Here is a 14,285-nt window from a genome sequence, read left to right on the forward strand (position 1 = left end):
AATAACCACGACCGGTGGAGGCTCGGCCAATCACAGAGCGGGGATCATTTGATCCTCTTCACTCCAAACTCCAAACCTCACAAGGAATATAAATACATGAATACTAAATAAACACACGTTCTCTTCAGTGTGAGTGAAATCTGAAGAATGAGTTTTTACTTTAAATGTTTTGTTTGAGCGTGAAGGAAAACGTCTGTGAATCAGATCCGTCTTTCAAAAGTTGTTGAACTTTTCATCTTGAAACTCATTTTCTTCACTTCCTTTGTAAAATGTCCACTCCCTCCTTCCTTCCCTCATTCCCTTCTTCCCTCACTCCCTCCCTCCTTCCTTCAGAGCTCCTTCTCTCTCTCCCTCCCTCTTTTCTTCCCTCACTCCTTCCTTCCCTCATTCAGAGTTCCTTCTCTCTCTCTCCCTTCTTCCCTCCCTCCCGCATTCAGAGCTCCTTCTCTCCCTCCCTCTTTTCTTCCCTCACTTACTCCCTCCCTCCCTCATTCAGAGTTCCTTCTCTCTCTCTCTCCTTCGCTCTCTCTCTCTCCTTCCCTTCTTCCCTCCCTCCCTCCTTCCTTCAGGGCTCCTTCTCTCGCTCCCTCCGTCCTCCCCTCTGTCTCCTCTTCATCTCTGGTCTAGGAGGGAGGATGCTGCCCCAAAGTCTTCTGGGTCTTCTGGGTCTCCTGGCGCTCTGCAAAGGTAAGCTGCTGCTCAACGTTGAGGATCCATTGATCGATTGACTGATCTATTGATTGATTGGTGGATGAAAAACATTAAATAAAGTGTGTGACTGCAGACAGTTTATTTTACCCCCCCCCCCCCGATCGGCTCCACTGGGATGTTTAAGTTAAGGTCTGCTGGTATGAAAGTAAATATACACGAGGCCTAACCCTCACCAACCATGTTGTGGACGTGCTGCACACCGACATGAACTGTGAGCTCAAAAACATCAGTTACACTTTATTTAGATGTTTTTGTATTTTTCATCTGATTGTTTACGTTGTTTCATGTGTGTATTCAGTTGTTGTTGTTGACATCATGTTGACATGTTTCCATGGCGATCAGCGTTCGGGCTGCAAGGAGCTCACGGACACATCGACTACTACGCCAACGGGGGGGCCGACCAGCCGGGCTGCCCCCAGAGCATCTTTGCAGGTCAACACACACACACACACACACACACTCACTCACACACCCTCGCCCCCTCTCCCCCCCCCTCTCCCGGTCCTCCCTCCAGGCAAGGCGTACTTCGTGTGTGACTACCAGCGCTCCGTGGTTCTGTTCCTGTGCGCTCTGAACCGGACCTGCAGCCTGACCGGCTACCCGTGCTCGTCCTACGGCGACTTCCTGGAGGGGCGGTGCCTCCGGTGCGAGAGCTTCAGGCCGGCGCCCTGCCCCGTGCTCGGTAGGAGGGACTCGGAGACACGGCGCAGCACCAGAGACGGGCTTTATTATTTTATTTATTTATGAAATGTTTTACTTTTTTTTCGTTTTAAATTGTTAATTACATTATTATTATTATACTGTATATGTATTTTGTATTATTATTTAAATATATTAATAAAATAAATTGTAATAATGTGTATATATATAATTTTAAAATAATTAAATAAAAAGTAAAAGATATAAATAAAATAAATAAACCTGTCTGCTCACCTGAGTGTGCGTGTGTGTGTCTGTGTGTGTGTCTGTGTGTGTGTCTCCAGGTTACGATGTGAGTCCCTGGAGGGAGACTCTCCTCAGATTGGGTCAGACCAGAGTTTTCTTCAGCACCACGTCAGCTCCGCCCTACAGGAGTGAGTCACATGACAGCGAGGACCAGTACGGAGGACCGGTACTAGTGCATAGTACTCTGTACTAGGACCTGTTTGTAGTACTTATATACTTGTGTTTCATCATGCTTTACAGAGCTGGTCTACCTGGTGACCTGGAACCAGTACCTCCGATGGGGGGTGGTCTACATCCGGCTGACCAGTGGCAGAACCTCCACCGAGGTCCGCATCGACCAGTGAGTCTTAAGCCCCCCCCCCCCCCCCCACCATACATAAATGAAGACCTCCTCGGACCCCCCTGTGCCCCCCAGGAAGCTGGTCCGGTTCGAGCAGTACACCTCCACGCGGCTGCTGGCCCAGTTCGACGAGGACCTGCAGCCGGTCCACAAGATCTCGATGCGCATCAACACCGGCAACGTGATCGGCCCCCGGTACAAGATCCGCCTGCTGCGGGTCCGCTTCACGCCGCTGGAGCGCCCCGACAGGTCGGTGCTGGACCCCCCAGTCCTGATGGACCCCCAGTCCTGATGGACCGTGAACAAGCAGGACTGGGGCCTTGGTTCTTTTTCGAAGATAATAATAATAATAATTATTATTATTATAATAATTATAAATGGTATAAAAGCAGCTTGATCAATTTTATTGTTTATTATTATTAATAATTTTAATAAGTATGTTATAAGATTCCTATAAAGTGCTATATAAATCTAATTTATTATTATTATAAAAGCAGATTAGTAAATGTTTAATGTAAATTTAAAATAATTAATATTATTATAAATAATATAAATATTTGTTATAAAAGCAGCTTGTAAATATTTACAGGAAATGAATAATAATAATATTAATAATAATCTTCCCCTCTTCAGGCCTTTGATGTGCCGCTATGACATCATCCTGGAGGAGAACGTGGAGGTGGCGTTCCGACCTTTGCCCTGTAGCTCCGCCCCCTGAGCCCCTCGAGGTTCAGGCGTGAGAAGAGTTCAGGAAGAAGGTCAAAAAACATCTGAAGTTATGAAGATTAAAGTCGAAAGAACCTGAAATATTAAGATTATCGTTGTGAATCCGCCCAGAGACCAAATAAAAACATCAAATACAAGATAGTTAAACTGAGATTATAACGGGACTTTATATTATTATATATTATGATATTATCACTCCGTTTCCCTGTGGGTTTATAAAAATGCTGTAAAACGTATTTTTCACTCGATTATGGAGATAATAATTTATTAATGATTAACCCAGAAACTCAATTTATTAAAATATATTTTTTTCTTAACCCTTGTGTTGCCTTCGGGTCATTTTGACCCGATTCAATATTTAACCCTCCTGTCGCCTTCGGGTCAATTTTACCCGATTCAATGTTTAATGTTGGTGTTCTTTCGGGAGTCAACAAACAAACATAAAGTACCTCACACTTAAACTTGGAAAACAATATTAATTCTAATAAATTTCTGGAGATTTTAATAGCTGGGGTCATATTGACCTCAAGGGTAAAATATGTTAGTAAATATAAAGGCAACAGGAGGGTTAAACATTGAATCGGGTCATATTGACCCGAAGGCGACAGGAGGGTGAAACATTGAATCGGGTCAAATTGACCCGAAGGCAACACAAGGGTTAAATGACGTCAGATTTAAATATTTTATTTTCATTTAAATGCTTGTGAGGCATTTTCCTTTCAATAACAGAGCCAGGATGTTATACTGGAACACATTATACTTTATATTCATAATAATATTAATTAATTGTATTTATTAAAAAGACAATATTTAAATAAAATAATTTAAAAGTATTACATTTTTTAAAAACTATTAACGTGCTGGAGACACTTTTAATTTCCCTTTAAAATCCCACCACGTCTAAATGTTTGGAGAACATTCAACGAGATTTACTCTTTTTGATCGGTCCCATTGATCAGTTCTATTAATCGGTCCTATTAATCTATTGATCAGCTTCTATCCTTGCCCCTGGTGGTCAGCTGCTTACTTTTGGGATTTGAACCATTCACAAGTTGTTTCCCTTCAGCAGCTTATTCACTGAACTGAGCTTTTATTTTGAAACCACTCAGGAAGTGGCTCTTTTTTTACTTCTTTTTTAAAGTGTTTTGTCGGTAAACGTCGTAAATGTTGAAAACGACGACGATCGACTCGTAAATGTGTAAACCGTCGACTTTGTTTTATATTTTGTCTTTTCACTCGAGGTTTGAAATAAACGTTCATTTGAGAAAAAACTGATTCATTTATTTTATTAATTTGTGTGGATCATTTATTTAGTTTATTTAATCTATTTATTTAACTCCAATCTAAAAATGATTTAGTATTAAAGCATCTCTGCCAGCATTATTAGTTGATTACATCATTATTAGTTGATTTCATCATTATTAGGCATAAGACAATCTTAACTTGCACTCATCGTTTATTGGACGTTATATTTACCGAGTTCATTAATTACATTTATCAACATTTCCTGATCTTCATCCTGAAGAAACAAGTTAAATCTCCTTTAATCTTTTTTATTGAAAGTTAATTTCTGACTTCAGAACCGTAGAATTCTCATAAATTAGGTTTACGGTATATTTATATTATTATAAATGACGTTAAGCTCCCCGTAAAACAATAAAACTATTAGTTGAGTGAAATGTTGAGAAATAATTTCAGAGTTTCACAGATGGAAAATATAATTATGCACAAATAAATTAAAGTGAGTAAGAAATGTGACGAGTGTTGAATTTATTCAGCCGCAGCCGAGGCGGTGACACCGAGACAACAACAACAACGTCAGTGAGCAGCTCAACAGCGTCGGCTCAGAACTGAAAACAGTTTGAAATAAAGACAAAAAGAACAGAGACGTGAGAAAGAAAGATGGAGAGAATGTGAGCTCTTCATCGCCGCTGCTCCTCTTCATCGGTTTACACTCATTTCATTCTTTCACGAGGTCAAGAGTTCAGTCACCAGTTATTGTTGTTGTTGTTAGGACCTGAGAGAGAGAGAAGCTTTTTTATTATTATTATTATTGTATTAAAGATATAATACAAATATAATAAATATATAAAGCTGGATTAAATATAAAATAAAGATATATTAAAAATATAATAAAGATATAAAGCTGTATTAAATATATATTAAAGATATAATAAAGCTGTATGAAATATATAATAAAGATATAATAAAAATATAATAAAGATAAAATGAAGCTGTATTAAATATATAATAAAGATATAATAAAAATATAATAAAGATAAAATGAAGCTGTATTAAATATATAATAAAGATAGAATTAAGATATATTAAAAATATAATAAAGATATAATACATCCGTATTAAAGATATAATAAAGATATATTGTACCTGCGGCTCCGCTCCGGTTGGATCTCTCGGCGTCGACTCGGCTGACAGGGCGAGAGTTCCTGCGCTGAGCGTACGGAGCTCCTCTCCTCGGAGCCTAGAGACAAGAGGTCAAGAGGTCAACCACCCACCGGGTTAGGATCACGTGACCTTCTGACCCTCACCTCGTGACCTACTAACCTCTGACTGCTCACCTCGTGACCTCTGACCCTCGACTCACCTTGTGACCCTGTGACCTCATGACCTTGACCCTGTGACCTCTGCTCACCTCGTGACCTTCTCGTCTCCGGCTGGTGTCCTCCATCCAGTTGGAGAACCCGTCCTCCTCGTCGTCCTCCTGCGTCGGCTCGTCCTGGTCGCTGTACTCGAAGCTCGGCATGCTGGGAAAACACGTTTTAATTCATTATGAGTGAGTGGATAACGATCGCAGCTTTATTTTTAAAAGAGAGATAAAATAAATCCGATGCTTAATTAGCTTGAGTAAATATATTTAATAATCTTAATGTATCATCTTGAAATAAATTTTAAAAACACTTTCGAAATATTTTTACAGTATTTCAAAATCGTACTCTCTTTGATTGTGTCAGTAATAAAGTCTTGAACACAGGCTGGAGGCCTCTGGCCTCAATGTCTTAGAATGCACTAAAGGAAGAATCTCATTGGTTGCTAATCCAATGGAAGAATCTCATTGGTTGCTCCCTCCCAGGCATAACGGGGGTGTAATCCCACCTGCCGGGCCCCAGGGGGCGCTGCGCCGCGCCGCTCCCCGATATCGTGACCGTGACCCCATCCAGACGCTCCTGGCGCCTCCTCTCCAGGTCGTGCCTCAGGTCGCCCGGGCCTCGGACCGGCTGTCGTCAATAACAACGGAGAATTAAAAACAACAACAACAACAAATAGAGTCAATGTTCTCGCGGTCGTCATGACGCCCGTTTACCTGCAGAGGGCCGAGCCTGGAGAACAACGGCTCGTCTTCGTCGAGCAGAGAGTCGAGATTAAAGCTGAAGCCTCTGGAGGAGAAAGAGCTTTGCTTTATGATATTATATATACATATATATATTCTATAAATATATTTGTTATATATATAAACATTTTATATATATATAAATATATAAATATATGTTAATAAAAATATATATATATATATTCTATAAATATATATTTAAAGAAATATATATAAATATATTCTATATATATAACATAAATATATTCTCTAAATATATATAACATATATATAAATATATTCTCTAAATATATATAACCTTTATAACATATATAAATATATTCTATAAATATATATAACATTTATAACATCTATAAATATATATATATAACATTTATAACATCTATAAATATATTCTATAAATATATATAACATTTATAACATATATAAATATATTCTATAAATATATATTTAAAAAAATATATATAAATATATTCTATATATATATATAACATATAAATATATTCTATAAATATATATAACATATATATATAAATATATTCTATAAATATATATAACATATATATATAAATATATTCTATAAATATATATAACATATATATATAAATATATTCTATAAATATATATAACCTTTATAACATATATAAATATATTATATAAATATATATAACATTTATAACATATATAAATATATTCTCTAAATATATATATAACATTTATAACATCTATAAATATATTCTATAAATATATTCTATAAATATATATAAATATATTCTATAAATATATATAACCTTTATAACATATATAAATATATTCTATAAATATATATAAATATATTCTATAAATATATATATAAGATGAAGACTCCGTGGAGACGTACCGGTTGGCGCTGAAGCGTTGGTCCAGCGTCAGCTCCTCCGACTCTTCTTGGGCGTAAACGTCTTTTCGGACCGTTGAGAATCGTTCGTTCAGGGAGACGCCGCCGCCTCGGAAGTATTGATCTGTGGGCGCCATGGCAACGGCAGGACGGAGAGTTTAAGGGTCTGGAGACACTTTGTTGAGACGCTAAGCGAGACATGTTAGAGTACTGAGAGATATATATAAATACATTTACATATATAATATATATAAATACATTTACATATTATATATAAATACATTTACTAAAATAATATATATAAATACATTTACATATATAATATATATAAATATAAATACATTTACTTAAATAATATATATAATACATAAATAAATGTACTTGTATAATATATAAATACATTTACTTATATTTTATATATAAATATATTTACTTATATAATATATATATAATACATAAATAAATGTACTTATATAATATATCAATATATTTACTCATGCATTTAATTTGATAAATTACCAAATCATTTTAAAATTACAAAACACGACAAATAAGGAGGAGATAAGGTGAGGGAGAAAGAGTGAGAGGAGACAAGGAGAGGAAATAAGGTGAGGGAGAAAGAGGGAGAGACAGCAAGGAGAGGATAGGAGAGGAGAGAAGGAGAGGAAATAAGGTGAGGGAGGAAGAGTAAGAGGAGACAAGGAGAGATAAGGAGAGGAGAGGAAATAAGGTGAGGGAGGAAGAGTAAGAGGAGACAAGGATAGATAAGGAGAGTAGGAGAGGAAATAAGGTGAGGGAGGAAGAGTAAGAGGAGACAAGGAGAGAGGAGGAGAGGAGAGTAGGAGAGGAAATAAGGTGAGGGAGGAAGAGTAAGAGGAGACAAGGAGAGATAAGTAGAGGAGAGAAGGAGAGGAAATAAGGTGAGGGAGGAAGAGTAAGAGGAGAGAAGGAGAGATAAGGAGAGGAGAGAAGGAGAGGAAATAAGGTGAGGGAGGAAGAGGGAGAGGAGACAAGGAGAGGAAATAAGGTGAGGTAAGAAGAGTGAGAGGGTAGGAGAGGAGGACAGAGGAGAGGTGCCCACCCTTCACCAGGTGCACCAGGCTGATGATCTGGCGGGCGAAGCTGGCGGTGTGGACCGAGGACTCGCGGTACGTCCCCGAGTGCTCCAGCATGGGCAGGAAGTCGAGCCGCTGGCGGCCGACGTGGGCGAGGTCCACCGCCAGCTGCCGGTCGGACGAGAAGCTGGGCGAGCTGCGAGGGGGCGGAGCCAAAGCAGCACGCACGTCACACCGGCTCCGGTAAACAACGACTTGTTTGTTTGTTTGTTTATCTTTAGCTCCACTCCTCTGGCTCACTCCTTGGAAACATAAATGTTCTAATGTTGCGCAACATGTGGATGTTTGTGTGTAAACAACAACAAATAAACAGCTTACCTGAAGGACTTACCTTCCCAGATCCACGTCCGATTTTAAACTTGAAACTTGAAACTATCGCAAACAAAAAGACGGCGAGCGGCGATTAAAGAAAAGAGCGGCGAGCCGTTTGGCATCCCCGCCGGCAACGCCGTCTTCCATCGCCGTGGAGACGGCGACGTGTTGGTTCTCCGTGTGACAAACGACGAATCAAGAGAAACACGGACGCTGCTCCTGGAGGTCGATCCTCGACTTTGAGAGACGGGAGAAAGTTCTTCTGTTCTGACATCGGTGCTCCAGGTTCCTCCGGTTCTCATCAACTTCACGCTTCATTCCTCTTGTTTGTCAGTTCCACGACTCTCAACACGACTCAGTTATGTTCCCGGCTTCCACTCTTCTTCTCGTTTTATACCTGCAGCTTCCACTCTTCTCTTGTTTTATACCTGCAGCTTCCATTCTTCTTCTCTTGTTTTATACCTGCAGGTTCCACTCTTCTTCTCTTGTTTTATACCTGCGGCTTCCTCTTCTTCTCCTCATTTTATACCTGCAGCTTCCACTCTTATCTTGTTTTATACCTGCGGCTTCCACTCTTCTTCTCTTGTTTTATACCTGCAGCTTCCACTCTTCTTCTCTTGTTTTATACCTGCGGCTTCCACTTCTTCTCCTCGTTTTATACCTGCAGCTTCCACTCTTATCTTGTTTTATACCTGCGGCTTCCACTCTTCTTCTCGTTTTATACCTGCAGCTTCCATTCTTCTTCTTCTTCTCGTTTTATACCTGAAGCTTCCACTCTTCTTCTCGTTTTATACCTGCAGCTTCCACTCTTCTTCTCGTTTTATACCTGCAGCTTCCATTCTTCTTCTTCTTCTCGTTTTATACCTGCAGCTTCCATTCTTCTTCTCTTGTTTTATACCTGCAGCTTCCATTCTTCTTCTCTTGTTTTATACCTGCAGCTTCCACTCTTCTTCTTCTCGTTTTATACCTGCAGCTTCCATTCTTCTTCTCTTGTTTTATACCTGCAGCTTCCACTCTTCTTCTTCTCATTTTATACCTGCAGCTTCCATTCTTCTTCTTCTTCTCGTTTTATACCTGCAGCTTCCACTCTTCTTCTCTTGTTTTATACCTGCGGCTTCCACTCTTCTTCTCGTTTTATACCTGCAGCTTCCACTCTTCTTCTTCTCGTTTTATACCTGCAGCTTCCACTCTTCTTCTTCTCGTTTTATACCTGCAGCTTCCATTCTTCTTCTCTTGTTTTATACCTGCAGCTTCCACTCTTCTTCTCGTTTTATACCTGCAGCTTCCACTCTTCTTCTCTTGTTTTATACCTGCAGCTTCCACTCTTCTTCTCGTTTTATACCTGCAGCTTCCATTCTTCTTCTCTTGTTTTATACCTGCAGCTTCCTCTTCTTCTCTTGTTTTATACCTGCGGCTTCCACTCTTCTTCTCTTGTTTTATACCTGCAGCTTCCACTCTTCTCTTGTTTTATACCTGCAGCTTCCACTCTTCTTCTCTTGTTTTATACCTGCGGCTTCCACTCTTCTTCTCTTGTTTTATACCTGCGGCTTCCACTCTTCTTCTCTTGTTTTATACCTGCAGCTTCCACTCTTCTTCTCTTGTTTTATACCTGCAGCTTCCTCTTCCTTCGCCGCTCTTCCTCTTCCGTTTCTCTCCGTTTCTCTCCGGTTCTCTCGGCTTCACGTTCTCCTTCCTCCGGCGCCGGTTTATTCGGCGCTTCTTTCCTCCTGTCCATCCGTCGCCATGACGACGATGTTCACGGAGGGAACCGGCTCCAGTGTTTCCGCGTTGAAGATGTTTACGTTTCTCTTTGATGACGTTTCAGTCCCTTTGATGTTTCTGTTCTTTGAAGTTCTTCTTCTTCACGGTTTCCTGCCGTTTATTTTCTCTCTTTTTCTTCTCCTCTCGGTTCCTGACACAAGCTGAAGGAAACTAAACGCCTGAGTGGTCAGAACATGGTGGCTGTGCTCCTCTTCTTCCTCCTCCTCCTCCTCCTCTTCTTCTTCCTCCTCCTCTTCCTCCGGAGGCTGAAATGAATGAACGACGCTCTTCAAAACGTCTTTCACTCTTCGACCAATCGGATCGTCTTCCAGCGACGCCAGCTCCTCCTCACCGGTCGGTGATGAGCCACCGAGCGGCGTAGTGTCGTTGGTCTCCTCTTCCTCCTCCTCCTCCTTAGATCTGGTTTTCCCTCCAGTCTCATCTTCTTGTGGAGAGAAGTGGGAGGGGCCACAAGAAGCCCCTCCCACTTCTCTCCATTGCAGTTTCCCGCCGGTCATTTCTTCTTTTCTCAATTCCACGCGTTCAAATCTTCGTCTTCCGTCGACGCCGCTTGAGGAAAATTAAATATGAAGTTTCTTCACGGCGACGCCCAGATGATGAGAATCAGAACCGGTTCCTCGAGGCCTCGGCGCCCCGTCAGAACCGTGGAGCCAGGTCTCGCCGCTCTGACCTCCGGAGCGGTCGGATCCATTTCTGCAGAAAACTCCTCTTCGCACACGCCGGCGCGGGTCGAAAAAGTCGTGCATCCTCTGGTCGGCCTTCGGGGGGCGTGGCCTCTCGCAGCCAAAAGAAGAGGAGAACGATCTTCTTCTTCTTCTTCTCCCACCGTGTGAATCTCCAGACACGTGAGAGTTGAAGGTCTCCGGCTGGTGAGAGCTCCTCTCGTAGAAAACCTCCAGAGACGCTCCTCTTCCTCTTCTTCAGTCTCGTGGAAGCGTTCCTGGTGTCTTTAACGTCTCTTTATTTATTCAACTATTTTATGAACTACGTCCATGTAGGCGAGCGCGTGGCGTGAACCTCCACGACCGGCAGGTTCTGGTTCCCGTGACGTCACCGTGGAGAACCTCCCGGAGGCGTCCTGGTGGCTCCGTGAAAAGGTTTCCTCCTCCTCCTTCTTCCTCCTCCTCCTCCTCCTTCTTCTTCCTCCTCCTCCTCTTCTTCTTATTCTTCCTCTTCCGTGGGCAGCTTGAAGAGAAGTGTGAACTTTCCCCTCCCCCCTTCGTCATTAGATGATTACATGTTTCATACTCTACCTGTTGTTGTTGTTGTTGTTGTTGTTGTTGTTGAGCGGTCGGCTCATGTCGACTTTGATGGTGAGCGTTTCCTCGGCGGCGCCGCTCTTCTGCTCGCTCCAGCCTCGCTCCCTCTGGCGAGGCATCTTGGGGTCCGGGTCGCTCCTCTGAGGCCTCCGGGGCCCCTCCCCCTCCCCCTCCGCCCAGTCGGGCTCCCCGTCGGCGGGCTCCTCGAAGGCGTCTCCCCTGAAGGGTCGGCACGCCGGTCTCTGCTCTTCGCGAGGAAGATCTTGGTACCCCTGGGAGGACGGCTGTGAGCGCGGCTGAGTCCGGAGCGGTCCGGTTCTGCCGCCTTGGCCGCGGCCGATCTGGCCTCTCGCCGGGTGGGGGGGCCCCCCCCTCCCCCCGTGGGCCGCCGGGCCGTATCGGGCGGCGTTGGGCCGGTCCGGCGGCGGCGCGGCGCTCCTCTTGGCGTCGTGATAGTCGGAGTCCCTCCAGGCGTCTTGGAAGTGGCGTCCTCTGGCGTCTCCCCGCTCCTCCGGCGCCCCGAAGCGCTCCGGAGCCGAGCCGGCCGGGCGGGGGGGCGGGGGGCTCCTCGGCCGCTCAAAGTCCTGGCCGGGGTCCCACCGCGGCGGCTTCCCCCCGCCGCCCGCGATGCCGTGGTCGTGCTCCACGACGAGCGGCCCCGAGTGCCGGGCGCCGCCTCCAAACTTATCTTTGGGGGCGTCGCCCGAGTAACGCTGCTCCCCAAAGTCCTCCTCATGTCTGAACCTGTGGCAGCACAAGAGGAGGTGACACGGTTCAACATTCAGCATTACTCAGACTTCACATGAGGATTCATGACGCGCGACATTAACTCGGGACACATTCTACATCAAACATCTCACGACGAGTTACAGCTTAAAACTACGAGCTGCTGCCGGCGCCTTCAAAGAAGAGCGACGCGAGGAGAGCGCACGCCATGCAGACGACGAGGCCGCCCTGCGTTTTGCATTATGGACAACGAGGTGACCGACAACGAGGATTCTCTCGGCGCTACGGGGGAAATCAGAAAGATGAGAATTCCTCGGCATTCTTCGTTTTCCTTTTTTTTCAAAGCATTTCTCTGAACATTTACCCCAGGTGAGCGCCGTCATCCATTTCTCTCCTCTGCCTTTTAAAGGCGGGGTTCCTCTCCGGGAGGGCCTCCTCTCTCCGTTTGTCTCTGCTGGGGCCCTGTGGGGGCCTCCTTCCTCTCTCCCTACCTGCTCCCCCTCTTTGGTCTTCCAGCCTCCCACCAGGACTGAGGTCCCTGAACCTCCCTCGCCCCCTGCCCGGCTCCCTCTGCTGGTGGTCCGGGTGGCCCCTCGGTGCCGGCGGCAGCTTTTCCCTCATCACCCTCGGAGGTGACGGAGCCAACCTCGGTCTGTTTTCAAATCTCTGAAAGAGCTCTCGAAAGCCTCCTCTGCGCCGGTCTCCGCTCCCTCCTCTTCCTCTTCCTCTGCCTCCTCCATCATCACGCAGCGGAGAGGGCACGGGGTCTTCATCAAAGCTCGTCACACTGTGATGTGGCGACGGCCTCCGCCGGTAGAACTCCTCCTGGTTCGGATGGCGCTGCTGCCCAAAGTGCCGGTCATCTGGGAACAGGGGGGATCTCCTCTGGGCGTCGGGGCGCATGTCCTCCCCAAAGTAGTTCCAGTGGTCTTCGGCGTCTTCTCGGGAGCGGTGGCTCCTCGCCGACGGACCCCCGTTAGCTTTGTGAGGATCGAAGTCTGGTTCGTCCCACGGGAACCTTCTGGGGAGAAATAAATGTTGGGGGGAAAAAAGTTAAGCGTTCACGTTGTGAGGTTATTTTTATTTATTTTTTTAAGGTAGAAGTTATCACATATTGTATTTATTCAAAAACATAATATTTTTCTTTTTAGTCGTCTATTTATTACGTTTATTATTGTTAAAGATTAGGTTCAAAAAATTAAATGTCATCATTATCACTTATGTTCTTGAATATATATATATATACACACAAATATACATATAAAAGTTGATTTCACGTTCCGTTATGTTTAAAGTTATCATACTTTCTACATTTCTTTTTATTTATTTATGTTTTCACAAAACAATATAAATGTGAATGTACCTATAATACTGCAACTGTATTTTAAGTTTTATTTTAATTTGACCATTTCTTTTTCAACAAAACAAATAATTATTTCGTCCATACTTTGCAGATAAATATTTTAAAAATCTTACAAATATTTATCCTAAAAAAAAAAGATCTTACGTTTTAACTCGTATATGAAAATGATATGCCATATATAAATGTAATTACCTGTAACGTGGCGATCCGGACCGCGGCCTTGACATGTGTGAACCTTTAATGAACAGTGTTTTAGTTTAGTCACATTCATCTTTTCGTCTTATTAAAGTACATTTTGTTGCTTTGTTGACAAACTTCTTCCTCAGCCACGAGCTCCATTACGTTTAAAGTCACGACTTCCGGCTCACGAGACACATAACAGCGCGTTTAACATTTTACACATCTATATTAAACCCCAAAAACTATCAGAACATTTTCAAAATAAACAATACAGTAAGCTAACTCCTAGCCGGCTAAGCTAGTTAGCAGTTAGCTTCTCACCTTCGTCCTCGTCACGCCCCAGACTGTCACGCGCTGACTGTCACGCGCTCACTTTAGCTACAGCGGGGACCGGAAACACCCCAAAAAACACGCGAAATAACCGTTTGTGCTTTCGGACTAAACACCTCTTTACTGCCAAATAAAAAACCCAAAGCGAGCTGAGAGTTTATCTTTGAAGGCTGCGAGAAAGAAATGGCTGCGAGGGATCGTCACTTCCGGCGAGGAGCTGTGCCAGCGTGGCCACTTCCGGCGCAGTCTTTTCAGAATAAATGTATAAAG

At 43.4% G+C, this 14,285-nt stretch overlaps 2 protein-coding genes across 3 annotated transcripts; one reads left to right on the forward strand and one right to left on the reverse strand.

The window, feature by feature from the left end:
- The first annotated feature begins 635 nt into the window (after positions 1-635).
- lipib (lipase, member Ib) lies at positions 636-2,714 on the forward strand. The gene is made up of 8 exons (XM_056434661.1): positions 636-687; positions 872-922; positions 1,054-1,143; positions 1,226-1,393; positions 1,695-1,784; positions 1,897-1,996; positions 2,072-2,245; positions 2,630-2,714. Exons 1-8 carry the CDS (start codon positions 636-638, stop codon positions 2,712-2,714), a joined length of 810 nt encoding a protein of 269 aa, XP_056290636.1.
- Positions 2,715-4,475: 1,761 nt separating this feature from the next.
- zgc:112982 (uncharacterized protein LOC503771 homolog) lies at positions 4,476-14,197 on the reverse strand. Of its 2 annotated transcripts, none has more exons than XM_056434232.1 (11): positions 14,007-14,197; positions 13,698-13,740; positions 12,507-13,160; positions 11,411-12,160; positions 8,030-8,199; positions 6,952-7,072; positions 6,045-6,117; positions 5,837-5,958; positions 5,376-5,487; positions 5,111-5,204; positions 4,476-4,739 (listed from the first exon to the last, which is right to left on the reverse strand). In XM_056434232.1, exons 2-11 carry the CDS (start codon positions 13,730-13,732, stop codon positions 4,711-4,713), a joined length of 2,160 nt encoding a protein of 719 aa, XP_056290207.1. In that variant the 5' UTR covers positions 13,733-13,740; positions 14,007-14,197; the 3' UTR covers positions 4,476-4,710. The 2 variants fall into 2 exon arrangements, with proteins under 2 accessions (XP_056290207.1, XP_056290206.1); XM_056434231.1 differs by having other exon boundaries at positions 12,507-13,163.
- Positions 14,198-14,285: the final 88 nt, after the last annotated feature.

This window comes from Pseudoliparis swirei, chromosome 16 (assembly GCF_029220125.1).
Source record: "Pseudoliparis swirei isolate HS2019 ecotype Mariana Trench chromosome 16, NWPU_hadal_v1, whole genome shotgun sequence".
NCBI classification, from domain to species: domain Eukaryota; kingdom Metazoa; phylum Chordata; class Actinopteri; order Perciformes; family Liparidae; genus Pseudoliparis; species Pseudoliparis swirei.